Raw genomic sequence first — 13,740 nt, 5'->3', positions numbered from 1 at the left:
TCTTCCCGCCGTTCCAACCAGCGGCGGTTGCGCCATCGAGCTCTGCTTGAGATATTCGGCCGCGCATCTCCGTCCTGACCTGCGGGACTTTCCTACCCTCGGCGTCCTCCGCGGGCTCGGCACGTCCCCTCCGAGCTGAGGTTCTGCCGCTCGCCGGCGGCGAAAGGCTGGTGGGGTCGCCGGGGGTGCCAGCACCGACCTTGCCCCGGCTCTGCCGCTCAGCCCTGCCTGCTGAGACCGCGGCCCCGAGGAGAAGATCGGCAATTCTGAAAGCCTTCTGCCGGAGACAAAGCAAACGGGGGATACATATCGTATCTTATATATATAGAATATAGAATAACTATAGAGTGTATATTATATATTATTATATACACTATATATACTATATTGTATATAGTATGCATTGTATATTATATATTGCGTATCTATTGTGTATATATAATATAGATTTTATATATGTAACAATAATTATACAATAATATAAAATACACATTCTATAATTATTCTATATAATGTCTAATATATATTCTCTATAATAACACATAGCTATAATATACGTTCTATATAATACATAGAATATAAGTATAAAGACATATTTAAAAAGCAGCTATTAGTAAGATGGGGTTAATGAGCCGACCTCCAGCCCTGCTGGGGTATATTCCCTGCCAGGAGCAGCATTTCAAGCCAGGGAGGCATCAGCAAGCGGGTCTGCAGACAAAAATGCTTACAAAAAAAGAAACTCAAAGGGTGGTTTTATATTTAAAAAAAAAAAAAAGCTATTTTCCATCGGCTAGCTGACCTTTTCACTGGAAATCGCTTAGCGTGAGGTTCAGGGAGCGAAACAAGCCTTTATTTTTTTTTCGCCGCTTTATTACTCCTGACTCCTATTTACCCTGGTTTTTCAGAGCCGGCTTTGCTCGGCCGAGGAAAGCCCATGGAAGGAGCGCTCATTGATTGATTTCATTGATTTTCATGAAAACTGGTTTCCTGCAGGTTTCTGACCCTCAGTTATCTGCGTTATACTCCTATTTCTCTGCTCTCCCCATCTTCTTATTCAGGGCTTTGAGCGCGGGAATACAGCCGAGGGGATCCGAGGTTATTTTGGGGCAGGTAAGTAAATATTTCAATCCCAGCCAGCAGTCCTAAGGGATTGATTTCAGAGCAGGAAACGCAGATCCCTGGCTGGTTTTCTGCTATACCGGCCCGATGGTATAGCATCTACCCATATAGCAGATGGTATAACATCTCAGCGTTCATCCCGGGTCTGCATCTCGTTTCCACGGGGGCACACAGGGCATCCCTACAGCTCTGGGTATCATCGCTCATTTTTTTGGGCTTTGCTTTATTTACAAGCCCTTTTTCCCCAACCCACAGGCTCCTGGGATAACAGGCAAGAGCCAGCTCTGCAGCCACGGGAGCCAGCACGCCGGCTTTAGGGATGTGATGTCCGGGCTGCCTAAGGATGCGGAGCCGGGCTCCGTGAGCTCCGTGTTACAGCGAGGTGAGGGGAGAAGCCAACACCTCCCGAAATCACCCGGCGTCCCACCATTGCACCCATATTTGTACACACAGGCTGGGGTGGGTCATGGAAACTCTTAACATCACGTAAAAAAAAAAAACCCAAACCAACAACCCACCCCTTATTCTGCCTATGGAAAAAGTTATTCGCAGCGTTGAAAATGGTCTTTGTGGCAACAGCCCCGATGGAGCTTGAAAGAGATGAGATGCGGGGCTGGAGTGTTTTGAAAAGGGGATCACAGCTGCCTTAAAAAACAGTGCTAGCGAGCCTTTCGCCTGTGCCAGAGGAAATATATATATTTTATATGTATTTTTATACATATATATTTATATAGATATCTCTATATTGCTGTAGGAGTGGATTTAAAGGCTGCCATGCCAACAGAGCCTTGCCCACGTGCGCCAGGCTGGACCACATCATTTTCCCGGAGGAATCAGGGCGCTGCATCCCCACCGGTGCCTCCCTCCCCGCAGAGCTGGGACCCGCCGCCTGAAGGGCATCTCTGCTGAGCGAGGGAAAATTGTCCCCGGGTGGGACCTGCCTTACACCCCTCCCCAGGAGCTGGAACCCAAACCTGGGGGCACCAGGAGCCCCCCGATTTCTGCTTGCAGAGCAGTGATGTTTGCATTTCTCCCCGTGCTGCTCAGGAAGCCTCGAGCGCAGAGCAAAGGAGGGACGCTTGCTCCTGCACGCCAAAATACCCTGGATCATCATCAAAGAGGTTTTTTGGCCAGTTCGGGAGTCCAGCTCCGTTGTCGTAAAAGCAGTGAGTGATTTTATTACTTTTTCTCCTTCTTTCTGGCTGCAGCGTGGGGGTAACGTGGCTTTTCTAGCTGTGCTCTGCTACTGGCTAACGAGATTATTTTTTAAAAGGATAAGCTTGTAGTTATTAATACTTCTATTTGCCTTCCCGTCCCTGAGGGTTTGGTGTATGCTGATATACCCTTTCCAGGTTTTTCTCTGCAGTAGATGTGCTGCATGCGTGCTCTTTTCTCCTAGCAAAGGTCACGGGTAAGGGTATAATTAAAAAACCCACCTATATATAATGAGACATAATTAACCTGTAACCATTGGCAGTGCTAAATGGTATTCACTATCCGTACAGGGATAAAAGCTGTCTTTTAAATCCCTGCTAAAACATATTTTAATATAAAACACTTCTTTAAAAAAAGGAGGAAAACTTTTTCGGAACTGAACGACACCCCTGTGACTTGATCTGGGGGAAGTTCAGGGTCAAAAGCGGCCTCGTAAGTGGGGGTACACCCTAATTCCTTGCACGTGCGAGGGCATCGGTGCTACGCAGGGGGTGCAGATGCGCTTTCTCACCGCTCAGCCTTCGCGTTTGGATGGAGCTTGTTTGTTGTGGGCAGTATTTTAGCGGAGAGTTGCACCACGTTCACCCACGTGTACCCGTAGCTCAGCTGCCTCCCTCCAGAGAAAGCAAAGCTTTCTGCCAGAAACTGTTTTCTGGCGGAATAATAATACATATAATAAATATGTGCAATAAATAGATACATTAATTCACTGCACAGGGCGTGAAAAGGTGGCAAGGGACCACATCCCAACTCTATCATCCCCCTGTGACACTCCCCCTGAATAAGTCAGCCTGTGGGACCCCCTTTATTTTGTGAAGATTATTGATAGGCTCTTTTTTTTTTTTTTTAAATTAAAAAATGTGCAAAAATACAGCTCTTCCCGGCCAGATTCTCCCTTTCTGCATCTTTGCATCAGATGGGGGCCCTGGCAAAGGGCCCCCTCTTTGGGCTTAACAGAGGTAAAAGGAACGGGGCTCCTCTTACCTCGGCCAGGGTTTATTTTTCCCCCCTCCTCTTATGGGTGAGTAGAAATCCTTGGAAGCTTAAATTCACGTGTCTTTATGTTTTTTCATACATTGAAAGGGGAAAATACGCCGAGGAGCCAATATTCCACTGGCACATGGGACTGCAAGGGGAAACCTGCCGCAGCCCTAGATAATCACCGCAGCTATCAGGGGCTTCAGGGCTGCGTTTGTTTTTGTTTTTTTTAAAAACCAAGCCTTTTTTTTCTATTTTCTCCACCCAGCTGTGGCAGCTCTGCTCAATATAAAATGTCACACGTACCCAAGTCCCACGGACATCAGTTTTTCGAGTACCCACTCGGGAGTATTCCCTAACCGTCGGCGTGTTTTGGGGCTGGGGGACGATATAATTTCTATTTGCTGAAGCGGTGGGGGGGTGCATGGGAAGAGGCTGAGCTCAGGGGAGCTGTCGGCGGGCCGGGGCGAAAGCGATGCTGGGGAGGCATGTGCTGGCACGGGGCCACCGCGAATAGCTCTGACATAACGGCTCTTAAAATAATAATAATAATACTGCTAATAATTTCCATGTTTTTCTTTCTATGATGTACCTCTCTAGCAGAACCCCCCGATGAAACCGTTGGACCTCGGCAAAGAGAGCGCATCTGTCTTTCATTTTATAGCTGAAGAATAGTAATTAAGATGCTTTTGCGGAGCCAGGGCTTGGAAAACTAAAAATAAAAGCCATATAGGCGCAATACCAGACCTCGGAGCACCATAAACTTTCCTTTCCCCCCCCTCCCCCGTTCTCGCCCTCCCAGCCCTGTCAGACCCCCGAGCACGGCTTGTTTCGGGGCCAAGCCCCCCGTCGTTTCGGGGAGCGGAGCGGTAGGTCCGGGATGTGCTGCAGAGGCAGGAATAAATCGCGGGCTGAAAGGGGATGGTGCGGAGAAGGGGGATTTTTGGCTAAATCCAGAGGAGCAATGCAAACGCCGTCCTGTGTGGAGGGGAAAGCATCCCTGCGGGCATCAAGCGGAGGTTTGCCAAAGCCTCGAAAATTGGGGGCATCGTGCAAAGCATCAGGGCTGGCTCTTTTCTTGCAGCAAAGCATGTACAAACTGCGGTCCCCCAGGCTTGAAATGACTTTCCTCTTCTCTTTCTCACGTTTGACCTGTGAATATTGCAGGGGGGGGGGAAGCTGTCTTTTTTTCTGGCCCCCCACCACCTTGGGGTGCTTCTGGCCCCACGCAAATGAAAAATTAATTTTCCCCAGCTCGACCTGAAAGAGGAGACGGGGCTCGATGAGATTCACTCGAAAGCACTCGCCGGCTGGCAGGGGTCGTGCCGGAACGATAACCGTCAGCCGAGGGGATGAGCGAGGCCCTGGGGGACTGGGAAAAGCTCAGCTTGAAGAGGCAAAAAAACCCCAATAGATTCGGGTTTTACACGCCAGTGAGCTTAATTTTAGCAGGAGAATGATGAAAAATTAATAAGATGGTCAATGTGTAGAGAGGGAAAGGCGCATCTGGAGGGATGCTGGGCGAGGCTAACCTAGTTCGTGTTGGGCCTCGATGGGAAAAAATATTGCTGTAAAAAAAGGGAAGGGCTGGGGATGCCAAGGTAGATAGCGGGCAGGGATGGATGTCTCCCACCAGCCAGCCCCGTGGCGTGGGACATCTCATCTCCCGCGCTGAGCCCCAGAGAGGAAGCGATGCTGGTGGGATGCGGGCGACGCTGCCATCGGCATCGTGCCCCCCGGGCGGTAGGTGGTCCGAGCCGCGGCCGCTCGCCGGCACGGAGAGGCTTTAACAGCCGTCTGGGTCCCAAGGATACGGCGTATATATTGGTCTTGGATGCCGCAGCGATCAGGCGGCTTTAAGCCTCTACGTAGGCACTGTGTTTTTGGGAAGGAGCGGTTCAATAGGTTTCCGCCCGTCACAGCGGGGAGCCCCTCACCCAGGCGTCCGGGCTGCTGGCTCATTTAAACTGAGGTGGTGCTGAACGCCTGAACTCCTCTGCGGTCCCGCTGACCTGGAGTTCAACATCTGCCGCAGCTGGGCTCCGCGTTGCATTACAACTGGAAAACAAAGTTTTCTGAGGTTTAGTTTTTTGCTTTCCCATCGGCGGGACCCAGCCGCGCCGGCGGAGATTTCTCCGCAAACCTTGCAGCGGAGAGGTTCCTAGAAGGAGAGCAACTTTTTCCCTCCTCTTTTCCAAGCCTTCGCCGCTGACAGTAGGGGCTGGAAGCCGTCCAAGGCTGTCGGTATAAATCTCGCTGACCTTGTTTCACCATCCCTTAACTTGCAGTTCAGCATCTCCCATCAGCCGGGCCCGGCGTCAGCTTCCACTTTCTGGCTCGTTGATTCCTTTTTCAGCTTTACGGTTTCGTTTCCCATGCTTGCCTGTTCATCCCTGGGTGGGCAGGGGGCTGAGGGGGGGCTCCTGGCCCCTAAAAACCTCCCGGGTTTGCCCCTGCGAGGCTGCCAAGGTAAATAACTTGCAGGAATTTGGAGATGCAGCCGTAACCGAGTGCTCTGCAAGGAGACGCGCTTTAGGGATGAGCCTGAGCCCGGCACGCGGGAGAAGCGATGCTCGGAGGCGCAGCGCGACGTGGTTAGGTGGGATGAGCGGGAGATGCTTCCCCTCGGATCGGGCTGGGTGCAGGGCCCTGATCCCAGCAAAGGCTGCCCGGGTGCCATCAGAAAGACCCGTGCCCCGGTAGATTTTGCGCTCCGTCCCCGTCTTGGTGCAGGATATGCATCTGTATGGGAATTTGCTGCTCTCCGGAGGGTTCTTGCTGTCGTCCTTCATGCGTTATCCTTGTCTTCCTGCGATAACTTGATGTCACGTTTGCTGGCCAGCTGCTTCCAGGGCTCGTTGACTGCAGGGGAATGGCCTCATGCCACGTGCCCGTGGGATGCTGGCCTCGCCGAGGAAGCAAAGAGGCTGGCGGCCTTTGGAGACGTGGGCTGCAGAGTGGCCGGTGATGGGAAGAGGGTAGGACCTTGCACCACAGGATTTCACTTCGGTTTCCCATCCCGGCTGGCCCACCCGCTCCGGAAACCTGGCTCTCCCTTCTGAGTCTTGGAAAAGGGCATTGGGAGCCTGAGTCCTCCCCCAAAAATCCACAGCAGCATGTGCTGCTTGCTTCCTAGGTGTTAAATCCATACGAGGAACTTGGTTTCCCAGCTGCAGTGAAGTCTCACCTTAAAAATTGTGATGATGCCAGCGTGTTTGGGGCCTCGTGGAAGAACATTGCCGGTCGCTGCCACTGTCACTTGGCTTTGTAATAGCATCCAGCACCCTTGGTATGTTAGCAGGAGGAGTTTGGTGGCAGGACGTCTCAGACGTGCGTATTTGCATTCGTATTTTCCCTGAGCAAAGCTTGCGGCTCTGAGTTTGTGCACGGATGTTACGGGTGCTTGCGTGCAAGGGAGCCGGGGGTGCGCAAGGGACCCAAGGGGTGTGCGAGGCAGATGGGCATGGCTTTGCTTTTGCACTTCTGGAGGAAAAGCCCAGAAGCCTTTAAGTCGTATCCCCGGACCTTTGTGGAGGATTAGGACAGCTAATTGGATTTTATTCAGGGTGCACCGTGAGCTCGGCGTCGGCGCTAGGGAAAGCGCTGGCCTGAATAGGGAGAGGTCGGAGGAGATCAGAGAAGGCTGCGGAGGGGCACGGCAGCTATCTTTGTGTAGGGAAAGGGCTGTAGGAAAGGCAAGAAAATCCAAGTAAATGGCACAAACACTCCCTGGTGTAAGCAGCTGCAAGAAATATTCAGATTAAACAGGAGGAAAAACTTTCCAAGATGAGAAAAGCAAGACACGGCAAAAAAAAAAAAAAAAAAAAAAATGTCCTGGGGGCTTGTGGAGGCTCCCTCCATCTTTGGAGGTCTTAAAGCGGGGATTAGGGAGAGATCTGCCAGGAATGATCCTGCCTCAGGGCAGCCGGAGACCAGATGATGTGCCTGTCAGCTCTCTGCCTCCAAGAGCAGGGTTTGTGCTTCTCCTCCTCTTCTCCTGGATGAGCATGGCATCTTTGTGACCCTCCTTGGTGGTCTTCTAGCAGCACTCCTAAAAATCCCCCCGGGAAGAGCCGAAATCCTGGAAAAGGGGTGTCTTTCCCTGCTTTGGCCGGGGGCTGCTTTAGAGAGGGAGGGGAAGATGCTCAGGGGGCTTTCCTCTCCCAAGAGCGAGGGCTCCTCTCCTGCCACCGGCGCTGCAGCAGGAACTCTTTTCTGGTTTAATCTCATGGCGGCTCTGCGTGTCTGAGGGATGAGGTCATGCTCGCTCACCCACAGCCTGCCGGCGCTTTCCCTTCGGTCCCTCGCGTTTGGGGAGCTGGGGGTGGGTGGGATCGCGCTCCCTGCAGAGGCCCTGGGTCCCTGCGTGGCGGGGTTTTGGATGTCTCCCTCACCGTCAAGCACCGCCGCAGACCTTCGCCCTTCTCTGGGCATGGATGGGTGTTGCACCCGGGATGGGGATAGGCATTGGGTAAAAAAACCCTGGCCGTGCCCCCCCTGCCCATCTTACCTGTGCCCGGGATGCTAGTCCATGTCTCCAGGGATGCCAGTCCATGTCTGGGATGCCAGTCCATCTCTCCTGGGATGCTAGTCCATCTCTCCCAGGGCTCCTGCTTTCTTCTTGCAGCTGCTTTTAAAACCACAAACGCAACCAACCGGCTGGAGAAAGGCTTTTTTCCTTCTTCTTTCTTTTAATTTTTTTTTTTTTCCCCATTTTGACCACTTCTTGCCAGAAATCAGCCCGTCTTGAGGACGAGGCTGGTGGTTACTCAATCCGAGTGCAGGGGTGGCTGTTTCATAGCCTTTTGGATTAACAAACAGAAGCGTTAAATCTCTGGGAAGAAGAAATGTGGTGACCGATGGCTGGAAATACAACCCTCGCTTCTTGCTCCGGTAGATCCCGAGCTCCTGGCTCCTAAACTCATAATATTATGGGTAGAAAAGCCAGTTCAGGTAACTGGTGGAGATTGCTATGATTTTATTAGACCTAATGCCCTCCCCTCTAGGAGGCTTGCGTGGCTGAGCAAAACGACCAGTGCCCATAAAGACCCAAAAAATAGACCCAATTAAGTATTTTTTTTAAATTTTTTTTTAAGAAATCCTTCCAGCCTGGCGTGAAGGTTTTTGCAGCCCTCAAATTCAGGATTAATCGCACTTAGGGACCAATAGCCGCATCTACTGTCGGTGGGGGGGGACACCACCCTGCGCGGAGGTTTGGGGCACGTCGCCTGGGCTCCGGCTTCGAGTGGTACCCGGCCGGGATGGGCAGAGCTTGGTCGCACCGCATCTCTCCAGGATGGGCAGAGCTTGGGTACCGCCAGAGAAAAAAAAGACAAGCTTTGGGAATACACGCTGGAGTCTCCCGGCGGGAAAACAATCTGGTTTGGGGTTTTAAAAGCGGCAGCTGTTGGCAGCTTTCTTCTCTGGAAGCTGGAAAGAAAAACTGCTCCTCCCCAGACCTAGAGGTCACCTGGTAAATGGGAAAGTCCCTGAAAAGATGTCACTGGCAAATCTCAGGGCTGAAGAGAGGAGCGTCTGTTGAATCAGAAAGCAGAATTACGAAGTGTATTATCGATGGAGGAAACGGGGGCTCGAGATAAAATAGCACTCGAGGAGGGGAAAACAGGAAAAGGCTCCATTTGAACTCAAAAATGGAAAGGAAAAGGTTAAGCCTAAAGTCAAGGAGAAGGGTCTGGCAGAATTAAAGGCCGGGAGGGGAAAGGGGAAGCTAGGAGACAAAGAGGAGAATAGAGGGGCCAAAGCAAAGGGGAAGGACAGGAGGGAAAGGACAAGCGGGGAAGGAAAGAAAAGGACAAAACGGGGGGCAGAGGGCCGGGGGTCGCTGCAGGGGTTGTTCTCCTCAGCTGCAGCTGAAACGGGGTGTTGCAGGGCTCTTGGGGGGCAAGAGTGACTGCGTTGATGGGGAAAAGAAGCTGGGATGTCCAGGTACCCGCCCTGCTGCCTTGGCCGAGTCCCCTCCGGGGTGTGCGGGACACCTGGGGTCTCCTCTGTGCGGCTTCTGCCCCGCTTGGGGCGATGCTGCGACACAGTCGCTGTCTCTCCTCTCCGTTATTAATTTATTATCAAAAAATCAAACTGTTGCAGATCTCGATTTAGCTTTCCTAGCAAGAAATACCCCATAGTTGCCTTGCTTTTTCACTCTTCCCATCCTCTCTTTATGCTGGGAATTGGGAGGAAGAAGGCTGGAAAGAACAAGAACTTTTTCAATGATGGTGTATTGGTAGAGATAACACAAAAATACACTTGTAGTGGTTGATCATTTTAATATTTCAGGCAGGTAAGACCAACGGGTAGGGCTGATGCCACTGCGAGGGTGACAAGTTCACATCTCAGCATCGGGGAGCCGAAGAGATCCCCTTAGGGGCCGTCTTCTCGCCACGCACAGCAAGTTGTAGGATCGGTACCCAAAACCATTTCTTTATTACCTTTAGAAGGTCCGCACGTGGGGGGAGTTGCCCGTCAGTTCATGGCCGTCGTCGTTCAGCCAGATTTACGCTGCCAAAGCCAACGGTTTGGTAACGTCGGGGAAGCCTTAATGGTCTAGAGGGACTGGATGAGTTCATGGATCTTGCGGATGAAGGAATAGTTTCTGCCTCTGCAAAAAGGTAATTAAATGATGTTTTGCGGAGCTGTTCTTCACAAGTAAGGTATGCTCTTCATTACGTGTTTTGTCATAAATCTGTTTAGTCATGATAAGGGCTTGTTCCAGCTTTAATGCTCTAAAGGGTGCATATCTGCCTAAATCACCTAAAGTGCTTGGAGCACAAATTCTTTTTCTATCTTTCATACAAAGAATCTCTTACATATCACTTCTCGTGTTTAATTATATCTTGCACTAAGCAACAGAAGCATGCAAAGACTTAAATCGGGAAATGAAATCTGTTTTTCCAACTTGAAATTCTCTTCCTCTAGTTGAGGTAAGCTTATTCACCTCTTTTTCTGGAGGCATCTTGTGGCTTCACCTACAGGGGTTTCTCGGTTGGATTTTGATCACCGAGACCTCATTCTCCCCTCCTCTCCCCAAAACCCAACCCGATCACCCAGCTAGAAAGCAAGGCTCTTCACCCTCATCTGCAGCTCCGGAGTGATGCTTTGGCAGCATCCATTCCGCATAACACGACAGGAGAGCGCGGAAGTACCGCTTCCCTTGGTGCTTCACCAGAAATGGCCGCAGCAGGACCATCTCCAAGGGGTTCCCCGTCCCCACGTGTGGATCCTTCCTCCGGCACCCAGCAGCCCCACCATCCACCCACGTCCGCAGCGGAGGTAAGCAGGGCTTTCCAAAGGCGGCTTTTCTCAAACTGTGGTACTCTCCTGCCGCTCCCGGCATCACTGTGCTGCTGGGCTGGGAGCAAAGCTCCAACCGAGGTCCTACCAAGGAGATTCAAAATAATCATCCTAACGGTGGAGCGTGAGATGTGAAGTTTGCAGCCTGGCACGTTGTTTTCCCTGCTCGCCTTTCCCATTGCACTCTGGCTCCTGCGGCGGCTTAGACGACAAGGTCTTCAATGCAGGGATTACCTCTTAGGACAGGCTTTGGGTTGCTCAGCATGACCCGAACTGCCCCTGAGGCCCCAGGTAAGTATGATCCATGGACAACCAGCACAACTGGTATTACCGGTGCCGCAGCACAGCCCCCTCCCTGGAACTGGCCTTAGAGCCCCGTCCAGAATGAGATTCAGAAGAAAAAAAAAAAAAAAAAAAAATAGCTGGACCCAGCAAACACAAACGGTATCAGAAGGCATGTTCCTCTGTGTTGATGGAGGTGAGGTTTGGGCAAGGGATGCTGAGAAGCCCTGCTCTAGAGGGCTCTGGTGGCCACCCCTCCTCTGCCCTGTGCTATAAGCGTTTGCGTGGTGGGTGTCTTCTGCAATGAAAAGAAGTGATGAGGGAAGCCCCTTTACTGTGGCGTTGGATTTGTTGAAATTCTGTTTTATCTTTTAGGGAACCACCTAATTTATTTGCCCCTTGTAAGGGTGGTAGCGAGGAGCCTGATGAAGCACACCGCGTACCAAACCGGGCGGTCCCAGCCGTGCGATGCCCTTTGGAGAACCCAAGGGGTGGTCATCCTCGGAGAGCCGGCAACACGGCATCCAGAAACAAGGCGCCACTTGCGCGCAAGTGCCTTCTCCCATCATATCTCTTCCTAAAAACAGAAGGGAGGAGTTAAAAAAAAAAAATCATGCCAGATGGTTCTAAACAGGATGTTTACCTACGCCCCATGAGGCGGCAGCGGTTTAAGTGCTGGGAGGCGATTTGGCTCTCCCTAGGGAGCTCCCTCTGTACGGGGTCCCTCTCCAGCGTGGAGCCAGGGGTGGGTTTTGGGGAGAACCCCAGGGTAGGGAGGGAAGGGGGAGAGCGGGGTCGGGGGGGGGGGGGGGGGCTCCGACTCCCGGCGCGCCTCGCCTTTGTTCGGGCAGGGTTGGAGCCGGGGCGGCCGCGGGGCGGGGGAGGGAGGGGAGGGGAGGGAGGGCTGGCAGGCCGGAGCCGACTGCCCGAAAAGGCTTTTAATTTTTTTTTTTTTAAAGTCTCCAAGAGAAGAACCGTCCAAACGCAACCCTAGAACTTTTTTAAAAAAAAAAAAAAGAAAAAGTTTAAAAAAAAATTTAAAAAAATTGAAAAAAATTAAAACCAGAAAAAAAATTAAGAAAAATAATAATAACCCCCCCCCACCAAACCCCTAACTCCCACCCCTTCGCGCAGACCCTGCCCCCGGCCCGCCCCACGCCGCGCACGGGGGCCGCGGGCGCGCAGCTCGGCGCCGCCCGGCTCCCCCCCCCCCCGCCGCCCATCCCGGAGGCGGCAGCGGCGGCGGCGGCGGGAGCGGCCCCGGCCCCGGCCCCGGCGGCCCCGGCGGCGGCGGCGGCGGCGGGGGGAGAGGCGGGCGCCGGGCGCCGCCCGCCCCGCAGCCCGCCCGCCCCGCAGCCCGCCGCGCCGCGCCGCGCCGCCGGCCCCAAATGGATTATCTGCGGCTGGTGCTCTCCTGCCTCGTCCCCCTGCACGGCTGCCTGGCCGCCGGCAGCGCCCCAGGTACGGCCCCTTCCCCCGGGGCGGGGGGGTGTCCCCGGGGGTGGGGGGGATTGTTTTGACAGGTGGCTTGCACCCCGGAGGATGGCGAGCAAGGAGAGGGCTGCCGCCGGCGGAGTGTGTGTGTGTGTGTGTGTCTGTGTGTGTGTGTTTGGTTTCAATGGGAAATTGGGGGAGATGGAGGCTGGGCGAGAAATAGTTGGCGTGCTTGGCGTGCGAGGGGCACGTCAGCCCGAGTTTATTCTGCTACGTTTGACGCGCCCGGTTAAAACTACAAAGCGGAGCTGCGTCGGGAGGGAAAAGCAGTCGTTGGGCTTATCGAGCTCTGGCGGGGCTCGGCGAAGGCTCCCCGAGTTGGGTTGGCCACCGAAATCCCACCGCGCCAGCGGGATGCTCCGTGCGAGCCCTTTCCCTCCGTCTTGTCTCCGCAGAGCTCCTCCTGTCCGGCAAACTCAGCGAGTATGGTGTGATCGTCCCCTTCAGCGCCGATTGCCGGGGTCGCTTCCTCTCGCACGTGGTGTCCGGCGACGCGGCGGCGGGGATCGGCGAAGCCGCCTGTCCCCCAGCCCCGCGCCCGTCCCGCCGCCGCGTCCCCCGCAGCCCCCTCGATGAATCCCCCCAGCGCCGCGGGGCCGGCGGCCGCTTGCTCTACTTCAACGTCACGGTTTTCGGGAAGGAGCTGCACCTCCGGCTGAGGCCCAACCGGCGGCTGGTGCCGCTGGGCACCGTGGCCGAATGGCAGGAGGATTTTGAGGTGCTTTTCCGGGAACCCCTCCAACAGCGGTGCCTTTTCACCGGCGACATCTCCGGCATGCCCGGAGCCGCCGTCGCCATCAGCAACTGCGACGGACTGGTAAGCTCGAGGCCGGTGGGGCGGTTCGTGCGCGCTGCCCGTGTTTTGGCGCGGTTTTCTCTTAAGAGGTGGATCTCGGTGTCCTGAAACCTGTTTTTTTTGGTGATGCGTTAGGTGTCGGCGCCATACGTTGCCCTTTACCGGCTGGCTGTTGCGGGTTCCCTTTCCCCACGTGGCTTGTGGCGTGAGGAGGGCAGGGTACCGCACATGCGAGTGCTCCGTCCTTCCGCTATATGTGCAGCTATATTTATTTAAAAGGGTTGAAAAAATTGCCTGTCCCATGCCTGAGCTGCCTCCTGCCCGGAGGGGGACCGTCTCAGATGCCGTCACGCCCGCGGGCTCTGCCCTCCCTCCGGGATGGGTACCCACGCTGCCGGTGATGCTGCTGCATCCTCGCTCGCCCGGGTTTTACCTTGGGGCTGCTTGAGGAACTTTTTCTCTGCGTTTCCCACCTCTTCAATGAGGCTGAGGGAGCCCGAGCGTCTCCTGAAATCACTGTTAGTGTGCGGTCTTGCTCCTGCTACGCG

General features: G+C 53.7%; 1 protein-coding gene across 1 annotated transcript in view; it reads left to right on the top strand.

Moving 5' to 3' along the window:
* The first annotated feature begins 12,290 nt into the window (after positions 1-12,290).
* ADAMTS14 (ADAM metallopeptidase with thrombospondin type 1 motif 14) overlaps positions 12,291-13,740 on the top strand; it is a 35,758-nt gene continuing 34,308 nt past the window's right edge. Inside the window, 2 exon segments of the mRNA XM_050899006.1 lie at positions 12,291-12,363; positions 12,792-13,213. Of these exon segments, the coding sequence (XP_050754963.1) occupies positions 12,291-12,363; positions 12,792-13,213 (495 nt within the window).

This window comes from Gymnogyps californianus, chromosome 6 (assembly GCF_018139145.2).
Source record: "Gymnogyps californianus isolate 813 chromosome 6, ASM1813914v2, whole genome shotgun sequence".
Classification (NCBI taxonomy): Eukaryota; Metazoa; Chordata; class Aves; order Accipitriformes; family Cathartidae; genus Gymnogyps; species Gymnogyps californianus.
This window is presented reverse-complemented; position numbering and strand designations above follow the sequence as displayed.